The sequence below is a fragment of the Morone saxatilis genome, unplaced genomic scaffold (assembly GCF_004916995.1).
Source record: "Morone saxatilis isolate NCDOM2014 unplaced genomic scaffold, NCSU_SB_2.0 Contig1, whole genome shotgun sequence".
Classification (NCBI taxonomy): domain Eukaryota; kingdom Metazoa; phylum Chordata; class Actinopteri; family Moronidae; genus Morone; species Morone saxatilis.
The window spans coordinates 7475485-7494310 of NW_023339651.1; the positions used below are offsets into that span (position 1 = coordinate 7475485).

The window sequence follows — 18826 nt, forward strand, 5'->3', positions numbered from 1 at the left end:
CCCCCCCCCCCCCTTCCTGTGTGCTTTAAAGCCATCATCTCTTACCAGTGCAACTTCCCCATCTTGGCACATTGATGGTTGAGCACATGCAGCGACGGTGCTCATTAACGGCTCAACTAGGACTATACGCAGAAGAATCTAGACGAACTGTACTTCACCATCATCTGTGACATAGATTTGTCTCTGTAGTAGGAACCACTTGAAAAGAACATGTGAAAAATACAGCCTCCTCACACGCTTTGAACCCACGTGTGTGGGTGCACTGTTTCCTGCACTTGTTTAGCAAACGTTAATGTTGCACTCGTTCCTTGCGACATGTCTTCCCACCATGTACTCTGCTTCCTTCGGCTTCTAGTTCTTGCTCTATTTTACAGCTTTCTGGCTGCTCCCCCTTTGCACACCGTGGATTTTATACTCTCATTTAAAAGAGTAACATAGCAATCATACATTTATTTAATTAGAAAGCCAATCATTTCATTTTATGAGGGAACTGTTACATATTTTACAAACTGTTAGAGGCATATTTCAGGATGTTATTTCTCTCTAGTTTTAGGCAATTCTCGCCAATTTAGCTGGTGGAGACTTATGCATTACCACACAATCAGTGGCTTGTTTCAGTTCACTTTTTACAGACACACACAACCTACTTCCACAATTTTGGCTTATTCTGTTGGTTGTAATGGAGTTTGAACAGGTGGTAATATGTCATTTTCTCAAACAAAGAGATAAGCCCTCAAACTGTGCGTCAAGAGGTAAGAGCTGCCTCACAGCAGACATCTGGTCGTATGGCGGTACTGTCATCTAAATGTGTGGATGCCATCGTGTGTTTCTCTTCACTATGTGCATCTGTGATGTTAAAAGAACCACCACGCCACCACAGATGGGATTAAAAGCCAATGCGATCTGAAGGGGGGGGAAGGCTGTATTTGAGTGAAGTGAAAACCTTCTGTAATAAACAAATCAAACCCTCACTTCACTTGCAGATGCTTTGTTGCATTGCTCCTTTGGTTTGATTTAGTGACTTCTTCCAAACATCACTAAAAAAGTTCTCCTCTTTTAAAATCAATTTTAGTTGATAATTAATGTCCAGGTTAGCTGTTCCACTAGAATGCCCTATTCTAAATTTGTCTTATGCTTGTGCTTCCAAAACAAGGCAGAGCATCATCTTCAGTAGCTACATGCTTTTTGTTTTCCTTTATAACTGAAACAGCCATTAAGACTCATGAATAATGAAAAACCTTCCGCAGCTCAAGAGGCAGGCATCAGGAGTGTGAGTCAGTGTGTGTGTGTCACTAATGTGTGTCTGCATTTGTGAAGAAATAGTGGGAGAAAGAAAATAAATGTGAAGAGTAGCAGTTAAACTGTAGACCGATCTGTTTAAAGTCAGTAGTGATTAGGAAAAGCAGATCAGATAATGACTTTATACTGAGTTGAAAGACGCGCACATACAGTGTGTAGATAATCTCATAATTCTTCTTTAAGAACAGCAGCCTTACTATCTCATCAGCGCAGCATGAGGACTCAATTTTTTAATAGTGATTTCTCACAGTGGATGAACGCTATTCTTCTGCTCAGCAATGATTGATACATTTTGCCTGGAACCATGTGTTTAAAAATTACTTAATGATTGAATTTGAATTTGAATGATGAATTTCCCCCGGGGGTTTTGGCACGATACTTGTTGAGGGAGCTAGATACATTGGCAATGGCCACATTTTTTTTTTTTTTAAATTTCATCCAAATTCTCACCACAAATATCAAAGGAGGCTTAACTGTCGCAGCCAAAGCTATCCTTTTGAAGTTCATCCAGTTGCTGACTATGCCCCTAATCCCTCTAAGACTCACAAAACCTAACTGGTGGATTGATCAGTCTGCATGCAATACTTATTTTAATGTGTTGTGTTCAGTTTGAGCTGATAATTATTTGAACCTCATAACACTGCAGGATGTGGATGAGTTGTTTCCCTTAATTTGCCTGCCTCGTGCTTGTGTTTTCTGCAGCCTGTGATGTTGCGTAGCAGCTATTGCTGCTGTATCCCAAGGACATAGGTCTCTCTCAGTTATTGTCCCCCCTATACTCCCCTTTCTTTCATCTTTGCTGCCACTTCCTTTATTTTCTCTCCATCCCTTCCAGTGCTGCACTTAGAGCTATGCTCTGGTAATCAGCACTTTTCTCCTAAGACATCCTTTGAGAACACTCTGAATTCAAATGGTCTTGTTTTGTATTTATTTATTTCATTCCCCTCAAGGCTCCACTCATCCGACGCAGTAAAAAGGTGATTTGATGCGATCCGCGCCACATAACTTTCTTAGAAGAGCAGTTTGAATTTTAATCAGATGTGTCTGCTGTATACAGTAACCCATCACGAAACACAGGCTATTTGAAAATGGTGTGACACTTCGTTCAAGGGCTGAAAAAAAGGAAAGAAAAAAGGCCTGCAGCGAGACACACTAGCATCATCACACCTCATACAAGTGTAACCGGAATTGATTAATAATGATGCAAGCTGGGCATTTGGGAGAGTTTACCAGGATTTTCTGATCATGTTTTCCTGCTAACTAGAGAAAGGTGTTTTACTGCGACACCATCAAAGCATCAATGAAAGTAACAGACGCCTGAGCTACCTCCTTATCCTTATACTGCATGGATAGTCCTAAATCCTACACTGAATCTCCACAATTGCCTTGTAAATTGTAATTATACCACAGACCACAGCAGCTCAGATGGAAAACGCATTTGCTAATCCTGCATTTAAAGCATTAACTTGACATTGGCCCTTAGTTGGAAACACTGGGAACTGAACAGGGAAAGCATTTGGATTGGATCTGAACTTGGATTTTATTAGGTCACACTACAGTCAGGACAACACAGAAGCCCTAATGACCTCCTTTAGTGTGATCACAGAAACACATTGGAAAGAGAGGGCAGGCGGGAATAAAAACATGCCTGATAGATACACACCCATCTAAGTGCTAAAGATTCCCGCCAATGCAATAACTTTCCAACAAAAACAAACATGCACTAGAGATGTACTTGTACCCCTCAAAGTATATCTACCATCCCTGTCTTTGTCCTCCACCAGGTATCATCCGTCTGAGCGAGGGCTTTCATGATCGATACCCGGTCGAAGACTACCTGGATTTGTTTGATCAGGCTGCTTACCAGATCCAGGGCAACCTTACAACAAACACCAGTGGAAGCCCCAGCCAACCTAACATCATCATAGGTAAGCGAAATGACAGTCTATTCACATTGGTGGTAAATACTGCATGATTAAATTTAATAACACAATAATTTGCAATCAGTCTCATTCAGTTTAAATTGTGCCGAGCCAGTGATGTGTTTGAACTACTTAACTCGTACGCTGCAAACAAATGGCCAGTGCAGAGGATAAGCTTAAAATCCTAAATCACTGATGTTAAAAGCAAGCGAAAGGAAGGCATGCAAAGAGTCAAAGCTGCAATAAAATATTTTGTTCATGCTTTATTTGGAATTATACATCAATGATAATAAACCACAGTTAGTGCTGTTATTGGCGAAAAAAAGGGTCCATGACATTATTTGTGGTGTCTAGACTCTGCTATCCTCCTTCTTAAAAAAAAAAAAAAACACTGGCCACCCCCTAGCTCTGCCTATGAGTGATAGCCTATGCCTTTTCTCTAGTGGATTGCATTACGTCAGTTTCAAGATCTGAATCCAGATACATTTCCATTCAAATCATATTAGTAATTTAAGCTTATAAACCTTGAACCAGGACCTTCAATATTTTGATTTGAAGTAGCTCTAGCTCGTGAAAAATAAGGTGATTTAGTATGCTACAGCTGTTATTTCAATGTGTCAGACTCAGATACATATTTAATCAACATTTTAAAGTAAAGCACAGGATCAGACTCTCCATTGGTAGATAACCAATATTAAATAACCAAAAGGACTTGGATCTGGATCAGGATCAGGGCCAAAAAAACTCTAATGGATGTCCCTACTCTAATGCCTCAGGAATTTCGAATGAAGACAGGCTGAGAGACTCCACCAGCCCCTTATAAGTTTTTTACAAATTAACCACTGCCTAACGCTGACCTTGGTCCAACCTCAATCTTACCATAAGCCTATTTTTAAAATTATATTTCTAATATTAACTAGTCATAAGATTAACTGTAACCCAGACATGAAATATCAAACACAGTTATTCACACTAATCATGCAAAGCAAAGGATATTGTGAAACTCAGCAAACCTTAAAGTGGCACACTATGACGGAAAGTTACTCTGAAGCGTGTGTCTCTACTCTGAAGCGCCACTAATCTAATATAGAAGATCTAAATCTAAAGAATTACACATTTGAGGGAAGCTAAGAGAGGAACATACAAATGATGATTACCATCTTGCTAATCAGATCTGCTGGCAGTTCAGTTGCACAAACATTTCCTGTTGTGTGCAATCTCTGCCTTCCTGTTTTGTCAGTGTCACATAATGTCAAAAGGACAGCTTTAGCCCTCCTCCTTCTGCTGGATTGCATTAGTTACTTAGGTCACGTATCAGCGCTGTGATCTGTGTGTGGGACGTGGACTGACGGTACTCTGTGCCATCGTTAGGCTGCAGCCAATAGCGTTTGGCTTGGGGGGGACCTGACACTTACCTGGAACTTCACTTGTAATCTCGCCTCCAATATTACAAAGCTGCTATCAAAGCAGCAGGTAGCGAGGCTGAAGCACGGAGCTGCTCTGAAGCAGCCGCTCTCACTCCAGCAAGTGACTGTGATTTTTAAGAGAGCCAGTGACTCAGCCCTAAAGAGAGGCTCTAACAGCTTAATAATACTGGACTTCCTTCTGCTTCACTTAGCCACTTCACTGAAGTGCAGCAGAAAGGAATCATTGTTCTTTTTGTGTCAGGACAGCAATAATATCCGCAGTGGGGTGGAGAAGTCTTACAAACCTCCGTCCTCTATCTGCATATCCTGCTCCCAGCGCCTCTGCTTCCATCTGTCTCTGTCTTTTTCCGTCGTCCAAACACGATCTCAAAGAGCTGCTCAGCTGCAAAGAAAAACTGATTTAAGTTTTCAACAATAGCCTTTTCACACTGGACTGAGTTGCTGCATTGAGCACAGCTTAGCATGCCGCCCTGTTTTGTTTCCCTCTTTAAATAAATAATCCTTGAAAGACGGGGGGAGTGTGCCAAAGCCCCACTCAGTATTCACACCATGCCCTGGGAGAGCCCAGCAAGGTGCAGGCCTGTGGCCAGGATCTTGGGCTTCTGACTCTCTTCAACCGCCGGCCAATACCAGAGGCACGCCGGTCTGGCTCCGCCATTTGTTTGCCCTATTACGGCCTCTCCCAGTGGAGCAAAATAAGCCCTTTTAATGGACACCGAGACCCTTAAATAGACTTGATCACAGTGTGTATTATTTAAGGCGTAACAGCATTAGCAGCGATCCTGTTTCACTCTCACCGTTGTCATCACAGAAAATAGGTCCGAGCTATCATTCCTTTCTCTGAGGAAGGGAGGCAGATAAGGCACATGTTGTGTTCCTTCCAAATACATCACAGCTTCACTTCACAGATAAGAGGTTAATGAAGGCACAGACAGCCTAATGAATCCTGGATATCATTTCTCAGCACAGCCAGATAAAGTTCCTGCTCTCAAATTGTTTGACAAACGACGTCCTGTGCCTCGTTAAGAGCGCCAGCACTGTAACTGTGTGGATTGCAGTCATTCTACAATTTTGCTCACAGCTGGAGATGTAATTGCTCTTGCTTTTCTTGTTTGTGCTCTTGCTTTAGAATCTTTCATTTTATTGACTTGTTGCATGTGTTGGGAGCATGCTGTGTTTGTTAGTTCCAGCCTCAAGTTTAGAGGCAATTTCATGAAGAAGTGGATACAAACTTCCACATATTTGTGGTTTATCATGGATTTCAGAAAAAGCAAATTGGGGAATTTATGTGTTTATATTTGATTATGTTTTAAAATGATTGAAAGTCAGATATAACAATAGTACAAAACTGAAGGTCACGATTGGACCTAAAAAGTAACACTGAGCAGTAGTTTATTGTTTTTTTTTTTGTTTTTTTACATACTTTGAGGGAGTTTAGAGCATAATCACCCATTAAGTTTTTCCCCACAATACACTACATTTTCTGCAAGAGTCTTGTTTTAGATTTCATTTAGAGTATAATGCAACAAAAAGCAGCAAACCCTCACATTGGAGAAGTTAGAACTATGAAATATTTGACATTTTTGCTTGAAAAACAATGAGCCTTGCATTTATTTCACCACAGTCATCGAATGAAGTGCCGAAGAGAGAGGAAAACTATGAAAATGTATACGTGTGTGTTTTGTTCCGTCTCTGCGTGACTGCATAATTATGTGTGTGACGGTCTGTGTCTATGTTTTTAGCTGAAACACTGTGGGTGTGTTTTGCAGGAGAAGCCAGTGCATCCACCATGTGGGATAACAATGCCTGGGTGTATTTCTATGACAACACCACAGAGGGAGAGCCTCCCTTCCTTATCCAAGACTTCGTCCATGCCCTGCAGCCCGATGCCCGCTTCATCGTCATGCTCAGGGACCCAGTGGAAAGGTGGGAGTAATCTCTGTTTTACTGTGTATCTGCACTAAAATGCCTGCAACAAAGCAGATACAGTTGCACACCTTCACCTTTGTGCCTCTATCGTCATAGCTGTTTACACCGTAGATACAGACAGATACTTTCTCTGTTTATAGGAAACAAAAGACCTGTTGTCACAGAAGATTTGTTGCCTTTTATTGAGTCTGGCTGTCACATAACAAGTTTTCATTATGACACCTTTATCAGAGGTGTGGAGAGCATACTGCTGAATGCCTGCGAGGTTTAAACTGGGATGACTTTATGCTGTTAACATTTATTTTTACTTGAGAGAATATATGTACATGCTTGCTATAATTGCTTTTGTCCTACTATTGAAATGTATTATTGATATGAATCCATCCATATTCACACTTTTGAGAGAACTATTCTTCAGTATAATGCAGCAATTTGTTAAAATTTGTCATAAACTGGTTTAAATCTCCACTTCTTTGAATATTGTTCATTCAGTTCTATGGAAACTGATCACATGGAGAAAATCCAATCCTGCAAGTGTATTAGTGTCAGTGTTCACAGTCTCTCCGTCTCTCAGTTTACCCATAAATCACATTTAATCAACATCCAGTTGTCCAAACAAGGCTGACTATTCATTTATATTTATCAAAGTCAATCTGTTCTCTTACCATTATTACTTTTGCTTCCTCTAGTAATCTGCTCAGCCTTATCCACAGATGGCAGCTCCTTGTACACGTTGCTTGTATTTTGTTTTGCTTTTTAAGGATAACTGCCTGTCGGCTGTATCAGTTGTTTTTAGTTAGATGTTCATTCAGATACACTGAAGTCCCCTGCAGCTTTCTGGCCTGCCTCAGTATTCCACGTTCAAATTTTCTGTTCATAAAGCGGATTACAATAAGTTTTCCTGCCCTGCTGAGGAAGCGTAAACAGATTTTTGATGTGAGACAATATGAGTTAGACCATGAGGCGTGACATGAGTTAGACCATGTGCTTCTTTTAAAAAATCTTGAATATCTGTAAAAAGCTGTCTTTTTTTCCTTTTTTTTTTTCCAAAAGTGAAATTTCAGGGTCTATCTCATGTTCAAATTTGCTCACAGATTATCTCTGTTGTCTTGCAGGCTCTACTCTGACTACCTTTACTTTGGTATTGCCAATAAGTCTGCAGAGGATTTCCACGAGAAGGTGTCAGAGTCACTGCAGTTATTCGAGGGGTGCCTTACAGAGTACACAATGCGCTCCTGTGTCTACAACACTACTGTCAACAATGCCATGCCAGTGAGTTTACCCTCCCTCTCTCTTTTGTCTCGCAGCCCTGCAAAACACCGGACTTTAGCGACCAGCGTTTTAGCTGGTGGGAAGAAAGAAAAAGAAAAAGGAGTAAAAAAGACAGATGGAGTGAAATTCACACTTCATTAGCACATGCTAAAGCTTGCAGGACGGACTCTATGAAAAGGATTGGCAACACTGTTGAACCACCGAGCGGGGCAATGTCTATAGCCTCTCTTTGTACAAGAAAACCTAGTTTACTGCTGGTGTGAACTTCCTTCTTACTCACAAAACAGACCAAGTCTTAGTGTCAGCCAGTGCAGGGCCCCAATGTTGGGCCCCAGTCCAGCTTTTCCCCACAGTGCCCTGGGGCAGACTGGCTCCCCCTCCAGGCTGCCTTATATTCTGTGGTCCTCCTCTCCAACTGCCACTGACAAGCTTTATGGCCCTCCGGGAGCATGCTCACTCTCTGCCGCTGGCCTAATGGTCCATCCACTAATATCTCCTCAGAGTTATTAGACCATGTGAAAAGCATTACAGCTGTCCTTACAGTGGTCTCACATGCCTGTGGTTCCTCGCTAAAAGTTTTAGAGCTCAAATTAGAGTCCGGGGAGAAAAGACAAATAAACACCAGCATAAGAACACAATTGGCCTTCACTGTTCTACCAAATTGATTTAACAAAGGAAGAGTTGCTGGCCTGGCTTGTAATCATTTATTCTGAATGGCCTTTCAGTTTTGCTAAAGAGGCAAAAGGACACAGATAATTCTTTTCCCAGTAACAAGGTGTTTTGTTTATGCCTACTGTTTTGCAAAGAACTGTCACACGGGTATCTAAAAAATCCATTTCAACAACAATTAGGCTGTGCTGAAATGCTCTGGTGAAATCTCACAAAAGACCAGCGGCTGCTTTATTTTCTGGAGAAAGTTTTTTAATGAATTTCAAAACTGATCAATCAACAAAATGTGAAAAATGCCCATCACAAGTTCCCAGAGGCCCAAGCTGACATTTTCAAATTGGTTCTTTTGTCCGACCAACAGTCTAAAATCTAAATATACTCAATTCACAGGGCAATCAAACAGCAACACATCCTCGCATTGATGGATCACAAGAACGGGTTGAAACAAAACACCACCATGTATCGGTACAAACTGAGTATCCGGTCTACTGGCAGGTGTTGATGCAAGGTTTCTGATGCTAGAGGAAATCTTTCTCAGATCCCTCAACCACTCACACAGCATGATACCAGCACATGCCCACGCAGTGCCAAGCATTACCCAGCTGAACGCATAGGGAAGATGAAAGAGAAAGCCGGTGGAATTCCCTCCCTCCGTCTTCCCCTCCCTCCCTCTGTTCATTATCTTAAAGAAGTTTAACCATGCATACACTCCCCCCCCACCGAGGTGGACGTTTTGTGGATAAAGTTCGGTTATCTCACGTCGAATTATCTGTTTTGTGTCCTCAGGTCAGATTGCAAGTTGGTGTGTACATTGTGTACTTAATGGACTGGTTGACCGTCTTCAGCAAGGAACAGATTCTGGTCCTGAGGTTGGAAGACCATGCCTCTAATAGGAAATACACAATGCACAAAGTCTTTGATTTCCTTAATTTGGGTGAGTAATTATTCCCTCTGGGGACTGATCAATATAATTCAGACACATCACTAAAGACCATTGGGACTGTGTTATGTTAAATGCATTACACTGACTGTTATTATTATTATTATATCAGTAGGGATGCAGAAATCTGAAACGCGTGCTGATGAGACAAATTCAATATGAGCTATTGTCATATTAATATGGCATGATTACAACATGATTAAAATTTGCTCAAGCCTATAATGCTGATGAATGAGAAGCTCAGCTTGCTGTTAAGAACTGATGTGTGGTCTCAAACATTTTTAACACAGTAAGAGAGAAAGATTGGAGAAACTGAAAATCGGATCAGCATGTGGCATCACCCTATAAAAAACTTGACTCCCATTTGAACCCAAAACAGGCTTGTTGTTGCATCTTTGTATTGTGTTTCTACTTGCAACTGTCCCATTTTTGTAAATATTTATATTAGTATTGCATAATCTAATATTACAACAACTGCCCTTTGTAGGTTGAATGCTTTTCGTTTCAGCCACAAATGTCTGCATGTAGCGTTAAAAGTACTCAAGGGAGATAATGAGGGTTTTCTGGTACTGTACTGTTAACAAAGAGCAGTGCATGTATTACATTAGAAGATTTTGAAGTGCATCCCACTAGCTTAGAAAATAAAATCACATTTCCTTAAGATACAGTTCTGAACTTTCTTATAGTTTCGCTACTTTCATTATCAAAAAGGTGCCTCGGAGTATAAAGTAGATTGCCGTTAGTCACAGGCCAGAGTTTATGTGGGACAGTCAAACACAGTTTTGCCCTGTAGTCTTGAAGCCCCCCTTACTTCTGTCTCACTGGTTCGTCCCACCATTTAATTGCCCCAAAGCTCAGACTTAGCTCTTCAAAGAGCTGCCAACATCAGCCAAGGTGCGAATTACCTCCCAGAGCATCAAATCTTCTGCTCAGAGCACTACTGATACACAGTGACAGAGAGTCCTTTACTGTATTTTGTTCCATTTGTTTAGTGCTGCGGCAAAATCTGAAGTGGCCCAGAAAGAAGGGATGTGAAAAAAAGAGTTTGTGTGTGTTTTACAGGGCCTTTGACAAAAGAAATAGAGTCAGAAATCACAAGAAGTCCAGCGTCAAACACCAGGAGGCCAGCTGACAAAAACCTTGGACCCATGCTGCCCATCACTAAAGAGATCCTGCGGGATTTCTACATGCCATTCAACGAGAAATTGGCCAAAGTTCTGCGGAATGACTCCTTCCTCTGGGAGAGCAACTCAAAACTCTGAACAACCCATCTCCCCCTTTTCTTCAGTAAAAAAAAAAAAAAACCACTGATGTGTCAGCCAGCCCCTTCTTTGAGTTTCATCTCTCAAGTGCCCATGAAAATCAATGTTGTTTTTTTTTTTTTATTTAAATTATTTTTTAAGTTATAAAAGCAGAGATGAATCAAAGGTAGAAAATAGCACAAGAGAGTATGATGATTTTGTGGTGTGTGTGTATGTGAGCGAGTGAATACAAGAGAGAAAGAGATGTTGGCAGGTCTTGATTGTTTTATTTTTTTGTGACCAGATGTACAAAATTAAATAGTGAATTCAAAGATATTAAAAGAGTCCTGTGTTGTCTTTTTAAGTTTAGCTTAGATTAATTAAAAGATAGTCTGCCTCACAGAACTGAAAAGATGACACCTACTAAAGTAGATTTCATCCTTTTTGTAAACAGCTGGAATATATCCAGGCAGATAAAAGACTTGCATTGTGCCTTGATCATAATTAAGAGTCTCCTAAGTGATATATATTGTGAGAACAAGTTGAATAGAGTCTGTGAAATAAGAGCACCAGGGTTTAGTGAAACAACACCACCCTCTACTGGAAACCACATGTAGTTGCAACCTTAAAATTGGCCGTATCCAACAGTATTTCTGTTGTTAATAGTACTAGCAGACTAAAGGTTGAAAATGAAGACATCAGATGGAATAAATGCTGTCTTCCAGATGCAGACTTCAGACAGTGGATTTACTGTATGTGGACATTAAACGAGGAGATTAAAAGAAATCTAAATGACATTTTTTCCTGGCTGACGTTGAATGAGTCAGCTGAAAAGCAGCCATGTAATTACTCTGATCACGCTTTCATTATAATTTTCTCTCCTTCTGTTGAAAGGTTGTCACAAACACTGAATAATTACCAATTAGTAAGAAGCTGAATTCAAATATTTGTGATTAGATTTGAAGCTATTAAACCAGACAATTTAATTTAGCAACTGAAACAAAGACTTTCAGGCACATTAGACAGACATAGCAAACCTAAAGATAACACCTAACAAAGCAACAATTAGTCTACATGCGTTTAAAAAACACTGTTAAGCACTGCTGATAAATTTAAACTAATAAAAGATGATACTTTGACATACGTTGTAACATCCTCGCAGTACACCAGAGGGCAGACAATACTTACCAAAAAAGAGTTGCAACTTGGACTTCAGGCACAGAAACAGAAAATAAGAACATCCAGATGATTTAGTGTGCTTTAAACACAAAAATGTGCCTCAATTTTAAACAAGAAAAAGGGAGAGAGAAAAAAAAATTCAAGCTGTCAGTAGTTATGTCTTTCTTTTCTGGCAGCCCCTAAGCTTTCCTTTCCAGCCCTAACATCAAGACAAACTGAACCAAAAACCACTCAAAAACCTCTTTTTATAATTAAGACAAAACCTGCAATCACACAAATTTATTGAACATGAGATTCCTGTTGGGTGTTTCAAAAGGAAATGCAACTGTTTCACTGTGCAAACTCAAAAGCAGCAGCAGCTTTGACTACTTCCTTCTCACTGAAATCAAGACAATCTGTCTGGAAAAAAAAGTGACTGCTAATAATTTGCATATTTTGTTTGGAATTGGATGGTCCATCTGGCTGGCTGAAGAGGTTCTGCTTCAATGAGAGCTTCCAACCAACTTCAATTTCCTTGGAATGAACAAATATTACCAAAGCTTTTGTTCATCCTAGTCTGTGCTGTATCAGAATACAGTGACTGACAGGAAACTGGACAACTACCGCTGCTGAGAAAACTCCAGGGAATTTTTGAAACACACATCCAAACTAGCGGTATTTCACATTTCTTTGCATTATGTCTGTGCTGAATTTTGGCTTCAGCATCCCACGTATCCAACTTCTTGTCATGGGAAATGACATGAAAGGAAATTTTCAGATGCTGGCAAACAGACCTTACGTGGAACAGATTTATAATGATAATACAGAGTTGATATTTGGCATCTAGGTACAAGGATGCACCATGCTCAGCACAGCAGACCTTGGTGGAGCTAAAGATATGAGCAGCAGAAGCTATAGCAGGAGCAGCAAGTGATTGCAGTATACAGCAGAGTCTGCAAGGGAGGCGGGCAGGAGCAGCACAGCGGAGCAAAGGGCACCTGGGAGAGGTACTATCTGGTTTGCACCTTCAATGTGCAGACTGAGCACTGGCGTCAGCGTCACCCAACGAAATGCTTCCAACTAATGTGGGGAGTAAACTATCTTGTGAGTTGAATACAAAAGCAAGCAATCCAGTTTATATGCAGCAACATGCTAAGACATAATCTACACACTGTAGTTGAAGATATATATATATATATATATATATATATAGACAAATTATTAGCAAGGAGACAACAAACAGAAAGCAAAAGATGTGAGGGGGCAACAATATAACAGCCCACAGTGTTAATAGCCGCCTAGCTTGACTGACCAAGCACAAAAACACCAACAGAGCCAAGACACCCAGGGTTTCGGGTATCTAAGCAACAATAAATCCTTTGGAAACAGAGTTACCATGGCCCTGGGACAGAAAAAAACTTCCAGGTTAAAATGGAGTTTGGTGCAGAGAGCTAACTTAATTGCTGATAGCATCAACACCTGAAAAGGTATCCCAAATGATGGCACCACCAGCAGGGAGCGCCCAGCAATTATCTTTCTCAAATCTTAAAGCGACATACACTGTATTCGGACTGTTAGCATGTAGCTAATCACAGGTGTGAACAATTTTGAAACAAAAATATTACAGAAATTACAACGCTTATTTTAAATTATGTTTTAATGATATTTGTTAGTATTTTTTATATTCAAAATGTTGTAGTATTTTCATAGTATTAAGTTTGTAAATGAATGATGCTTTAGTATTATGTGGGGCTTGTGCACCCACATATTCTTACAGGCGGATGCAGTTACTGTGTGATAGCAAAATTATATTTACTCAAAAATGTGAGAACGACTATTTCTTTTGGCAATTAATCAAAACAATTTGAAGATTTACATCCTCACTAGGAAGCAGTAGGGATGTCATTGGTGTCAATACTAATATTACAACCATCAACACCATCGATACCGAGGATGCAATTCTTCCGGACCTGAGGGGGCGCCATAAGAAGAAGAACATTGTCTACCAGCATGGAAGAACAACACACTGAGAATGGTGACAACTGCAGTGACAACTGTGTGACTCGTCGAAAAAAACAACAGTTAAACTGTTTTCATATATGAACTCAGAGTCCCCAAACAATGACTCAGGTTGGGACATTGTCCAAATTTCCTGTTTCACAGAATAATGATGAAAAAGTAAATGACTGCAGTCTTCCATTTATCGACAGATTAGGTTGTTTATTTTCCAGTAACACTTTCAGAGGTAATATAAGGACAGAACCAAAATATATTATCACATTAGATTTCAAGGTGTAGGTTATTAGGCTAACGTTGGCTAGCTACCTTCAATGACTAATGTCTGCCTGTCCTTTCTAAGACCCTGGGAATCAGCTGTAACTTGGTGTCGCTGACTATCTTCAGAGTTAGACACTTTTCACGTGCAGTGTGTCTTCCGCCCACTTTCAGTCTATAAATGTAATTTAACAAAGAAGCAGAAATAACAATAATATTGGAAATAATTAAGGCACATGTTTTGGGAACACCCATAAACTGTTTAAAACTGGTGGCATATGATAATATTATTGTATTTCTAGTTTGAAAAGGGAAAAAGCAAATAGATCCTTCCAAAATGTCTAACATTTATTCATTGGTATGTCTTCATTAGTGTTTTTATGACCTTAGAATGAACGGACAAACCAAACACTGTAAACGGTTGTTTTTTTCCACAAGTTTCGCACCCACCATAGTTTCTCCAACAAACAACTCGTTCTCATTCCCAGTTTATAAGATACAGATGCAAGTTAGGTCAGTTGCAATCTGAAACTTTACAGCTAGATGCCACTAAATCCTCCTTACTGATCCTTTAATCAAAAATGTGAGAACGCATTATATATTGTGGCCACAAATTAATCAAAATTTGGGATCTAATTGTATCTCTGTGTCCAGTTAGTTGTAATCTGAAACTTTACTGCTAGATGCCACTAAATTACACTGGTCTTTGTATTTTATAAGTTATGGATGTGAATAATTTATTTGAAATTCATGTTTTTCCGAGCACCTGGAGGAAACCTATCAAACACAGGGAGAAAAGTTTGTAGTTTGTAAAATGAGTTTGGTGGAAAATTGTCCTCCAGTTTTACTTTAACCGGAGGAATCTTTTCCACAGAGAAGGTTTTTTTTGGCTTTTTGTTGTTTTTTATTTGCTCCTCTAGGTTGCCAGTCCTGTCCATCATCCAATCGCATCTTGTCTCCTGAGTTTTCTCCTCCTCCTGCAGGGTGTGGTGGATGTCGCTGAGGGACTGGAGGAGATGGGACCTCTCCTCCTGCCACTGCAGCTGTCCCTCCAGCTCTCTATGTGTCTGGGTCAGTGCAGCTGTCAGCATGTCCTTTTTTCTTATTTTTGTTGTCTCACAAGCCTGCTGTGTAGCACCTGAAGGTGTCCACGCTTGCTGTGGTACACCATCAGTTGTAGCAGCCTGCTGTGGATCACTTGAGGGTGTAGCACCCTTTTGCGATGCATCTTCGATTTTAGCACTGCTCAGTGGAGCATTTTCTGTGGGACATCCACAGGTTGTTTTTGGAAGATGTGTTTGTTGGGAAGACAGCTTAGTGTAACTAAACCCCTTAATTCTGATACCTCCCTCTTTCCAAACAAATGAAAAAATGCAGCAGTAATATGTAAAATTCATATATTTTGCAGTGAAAGGTCAAGCTTTAGACCTAAATGAATCAACAACACTAAATACCTATATACATAGGTTTGGGGGTTTTGGGCTTTCTGGTGATCATCCTGGTGAAGTGAGGTATATTTATGGGACTCTGAATTTGTTGATAAAAGAGAGATTTTAATCTTATTGTATTTTCCATTAAAATGGTTGAGAATATTTGCTCCTTTAACTACCCATCATAGTCAATAGTGTCTCAACAAAGCCCCTAACAATGTTTTCACTGAAGCCCAGTTTTACAGCTCAATTTAACACCATCATACATTGAAATGTTTAAATGTTTTAAATATGCTTCTATATTGTAATATAGCATAAACCTATAAGATAGAATATTTAATTCATTATATAATGTTAACCTCTCCTCAGTATTCCCAGTGAAAAATGTAATATAAATGTGTGTATTTGGCCTTTTTCCTGAAGACATTTTGACTTATCATAGGGAGAGCACAAGTGGTGAAACACATTTAGTTAGTAATGGCTTAGTTCCATCAAGTGTCCTCATAAAACATGACAGTGAGCCAGTTTGTAAAATACCAGGACCCCTGAACAAGATCTCTGGTAGATCAGATTTGCCTTTGTTTGTGTTTATAAAAAAAAAAAAATGTCTTAACACAACAGACCCAAGTAGTTTATGAGATTCACAAGACGATTTCGGATGCGGCTGGGAGAAACGTTGTCCCCAGGTCCATTTATCCTCTGTCAGTTTGGATAAGCTTCGAGAGCAGGGCTTTAGCAGAAAGGCCTCTCTCTTCAATGTCTTTCCCACCACTTTCCTTTTCACTCCTCATCAAGTCTCCCTCAGCTCCTCTGCTCTTTCTCCTCATTGTGCTTTAGCCCTTTGTCAGATTAAATGTTAATGAAATTCCATTGTGGTGTGGGGTTTCTTAATGTGAGGGATGTTTGTTACAGGTCTCTAAAGTTATGTTCCCGAGTATCAAACCTTTGACCAACACAGGAAAATGCTGTAAAGACCACCAACAATGATGATCAAGACGCCTCCTGCTCGTAACTCTCCCATGATTCTTCCAAACTAGCGTGAGTGAAAATGAAAAACCCTCCTTTGAATCACAGCTCTGTGTCTCACTGTTGTCAGTGATTAATGGAGTGTTTCTTGAGATAACAAGAAAGAAAGATTTGGATAAACAAGTTTATGCAACAAACATTTGCCGACTGATGATGAGTGAGAGAGGAATGCAGGAAACAAACAGATCTTTATGAATACTGTAATCTCAATTGGGTGAGATTTGTTAGAGAAAGTGAGCAATATAGTGATTATTCTTTTTTTATATCACACAGTAATCCAAAAGTAAGCTGAGGATATTGAATGGAAGAGTCCCATTCAGTTCTCTTGCCTAACATTTGTGCGATATTAAGGGCTCAGCCCAAAACATCTGTTTGTGATATACAGTGCTATGCAGTTTTATCTCTTTTGGACACATATTGTAGAAATAGAAATGGTCCCTGGCAAAACTAGTGATTACTGATTGCCTTGCTTATTTCTTCACACAGTCTACTAAGCGAAGATGCTGGTGATGGTGTTGTCAAACAGCTTGCAGTTATTTTCACGTTTTCAAGCAGTGAGCATTTTCCACGCGCTTGTAAAAGACTGTGGCCCAGGCTCTTTGAAAGGAAGAACATTTTTGGTAGGGTATCTATGTCTTAAACCCCCTTTCATGTCCATGAATGTTTGCACCCTAATTATTTGCCCTAATGGTTCCGTTTAGCATTGGCAAGTCTCCACACGGCTGAATCGATTCAGCTATTTTTATCAGACCAAATCCTTAACAATGGACGATGTGCTAAACCAGATGGTTCTTCTTTGTTTTTTGTTTTTGTCATCCCAGGCCTCTTGTGTCCTTGCAGTTGTGTCGTTGTTCAGGAAAAGTTCAATGTACCCAGGGTCGTAGCACTGCATTAGCTCTCTTCTCAGACTCCAGCCAAGCATTTCCCAACAGGGACAGTACAGAATTCTAATGTGGTTACATCTGTGCTTGGGCAGACTATCTCCTTTCAGGAACTAAACTGCTAGATGTCCTTCAGGGTGCCCGTTTACCCTGAACACAGCTGTATTATCAAATGCTTGATGATGTATTGAAGAAATCCTTGATGTTTTATAGATAGATAACTTGTTCATTTTTGTCATCAGAGTGTCAACAAAGTCAGTTATGATTTCTACTTCCCTGTCACAATACAGTAGAAGCAAGAAAAAACTTGACAATAAAGAACGCACGGCAGCTAAATGTTGCATCAACTGTTATCACATCTGATTGTGCTCATATGCAAATTCATGTTTCTCTTGCCATTCAAATTAAAAACTGTCACTGTTATTAGATGCAAACATCTGGCCTGTTTCGGTCACATCCAGCTGGAACCTGTCCCAGCTGCGGCGATTGTGGACAAAGAATTAGAAACACAGGTGTTCAGGAAGGGAGCATTTTCAGGGAGGAAACCGAGGGCGGCTGTGCTGAAACGCATCGGGATCCAGGCCACCGAGTAGGAAAACCGACATTGTTACCAAGCAGCTTGAGGTCTAAGTGTGTGATGAATAGATAAATAGCTTTTTCATCACCCGGAGGTCTCCAAAGGGGAAGCATTTTTAGCAAGCTCTCCAAACCACAAACAACGATAAATTGTCCCAAATTGTAGGACTATGACAAATGTAATCGTTTTCTGCAGGGATCATAAAAATACTGTTATTACTGCACAGAGCCAATGCAGAAAGTAGAAAACCATAAATGTAGGTTGTTGCCAGTGTAAAAGACAGATGTCCAAAGTACTTTTTGTCTCTATTGGCCTGAATGAACATTTCAGTTCTTCTAGACTTTTAATATGGGAAATGTTTTTTTTGGGCCGCTGTGCATCACGTGAGTTGTAATTCCACGGTTTGGCCACCATGTCAAATTGGCTTCAAAGACCGGCGCACTTCCTGGGGGCTTGCTCTGCTCAGGAGGTAGCATTTTATTTCAGCCACCAAAAAAAAAAATCTGAACCTGCAGTTTGTTCATTGTGATTTGACACACCAGTGGAGTTACAGAAGAAAGCATACAACAGATGGGCCCACAGCAAAGTCCAGGCGTCATTGTTGTTGAGCTGTTGCTTTTTCATATGTCAGCAGACTAATTTGCCTAATATAAGAGAAATCTATACCACAATGGGCTGAAGGAGTACATATAGTAATTTGATCCAATGTTAAAATATTAATTATAGCAGCTTAAAGATGAGAGTTCCAGTCCTATAAGGGCAATTGGCTTTCATATTCATC

General features: G+C 40.1%; 1 protein-coding gene across 3 annotated transcripts in view; it reads left to right on the forward strand.

The window, feature by feature from the left end:
• Window positions 1–10762, forward strand: part of LOC118332463 (carbohydrate sulfotransferase 15-like) — a 33057-nt gene extending 22295 nt beyond the window's left edge. For all 3 annotated transcript variants that reach the window (XM_035667759.1, XM_035667776.1, XM_035667768.1), the window contains exons 4-8: window positions 3084–3227; window positions 6418–6574; window positions 7693–7849; window positions 9305–9452; window positions 10521–10762. In XM_035667759.1, the coding sequence (XP_035523652.1) occupies window positions 3084–3227; window positions 6418–6574; window positions 7693–7849; window positions 9305–9452; window positions 10521–10720 (806 nt within the window). In that variant the 3' untranslated portion in view covers window positions 10721–10762. The remainder of the gene's footprint in view (window positions 1–3083; window positions 3228–6417; window positions 6575–7692; window positions 7850–9304; window positions 9453–10520) is intronic.
• Window positions 10763–18826: the final 8064 nt, after the last annotated feature.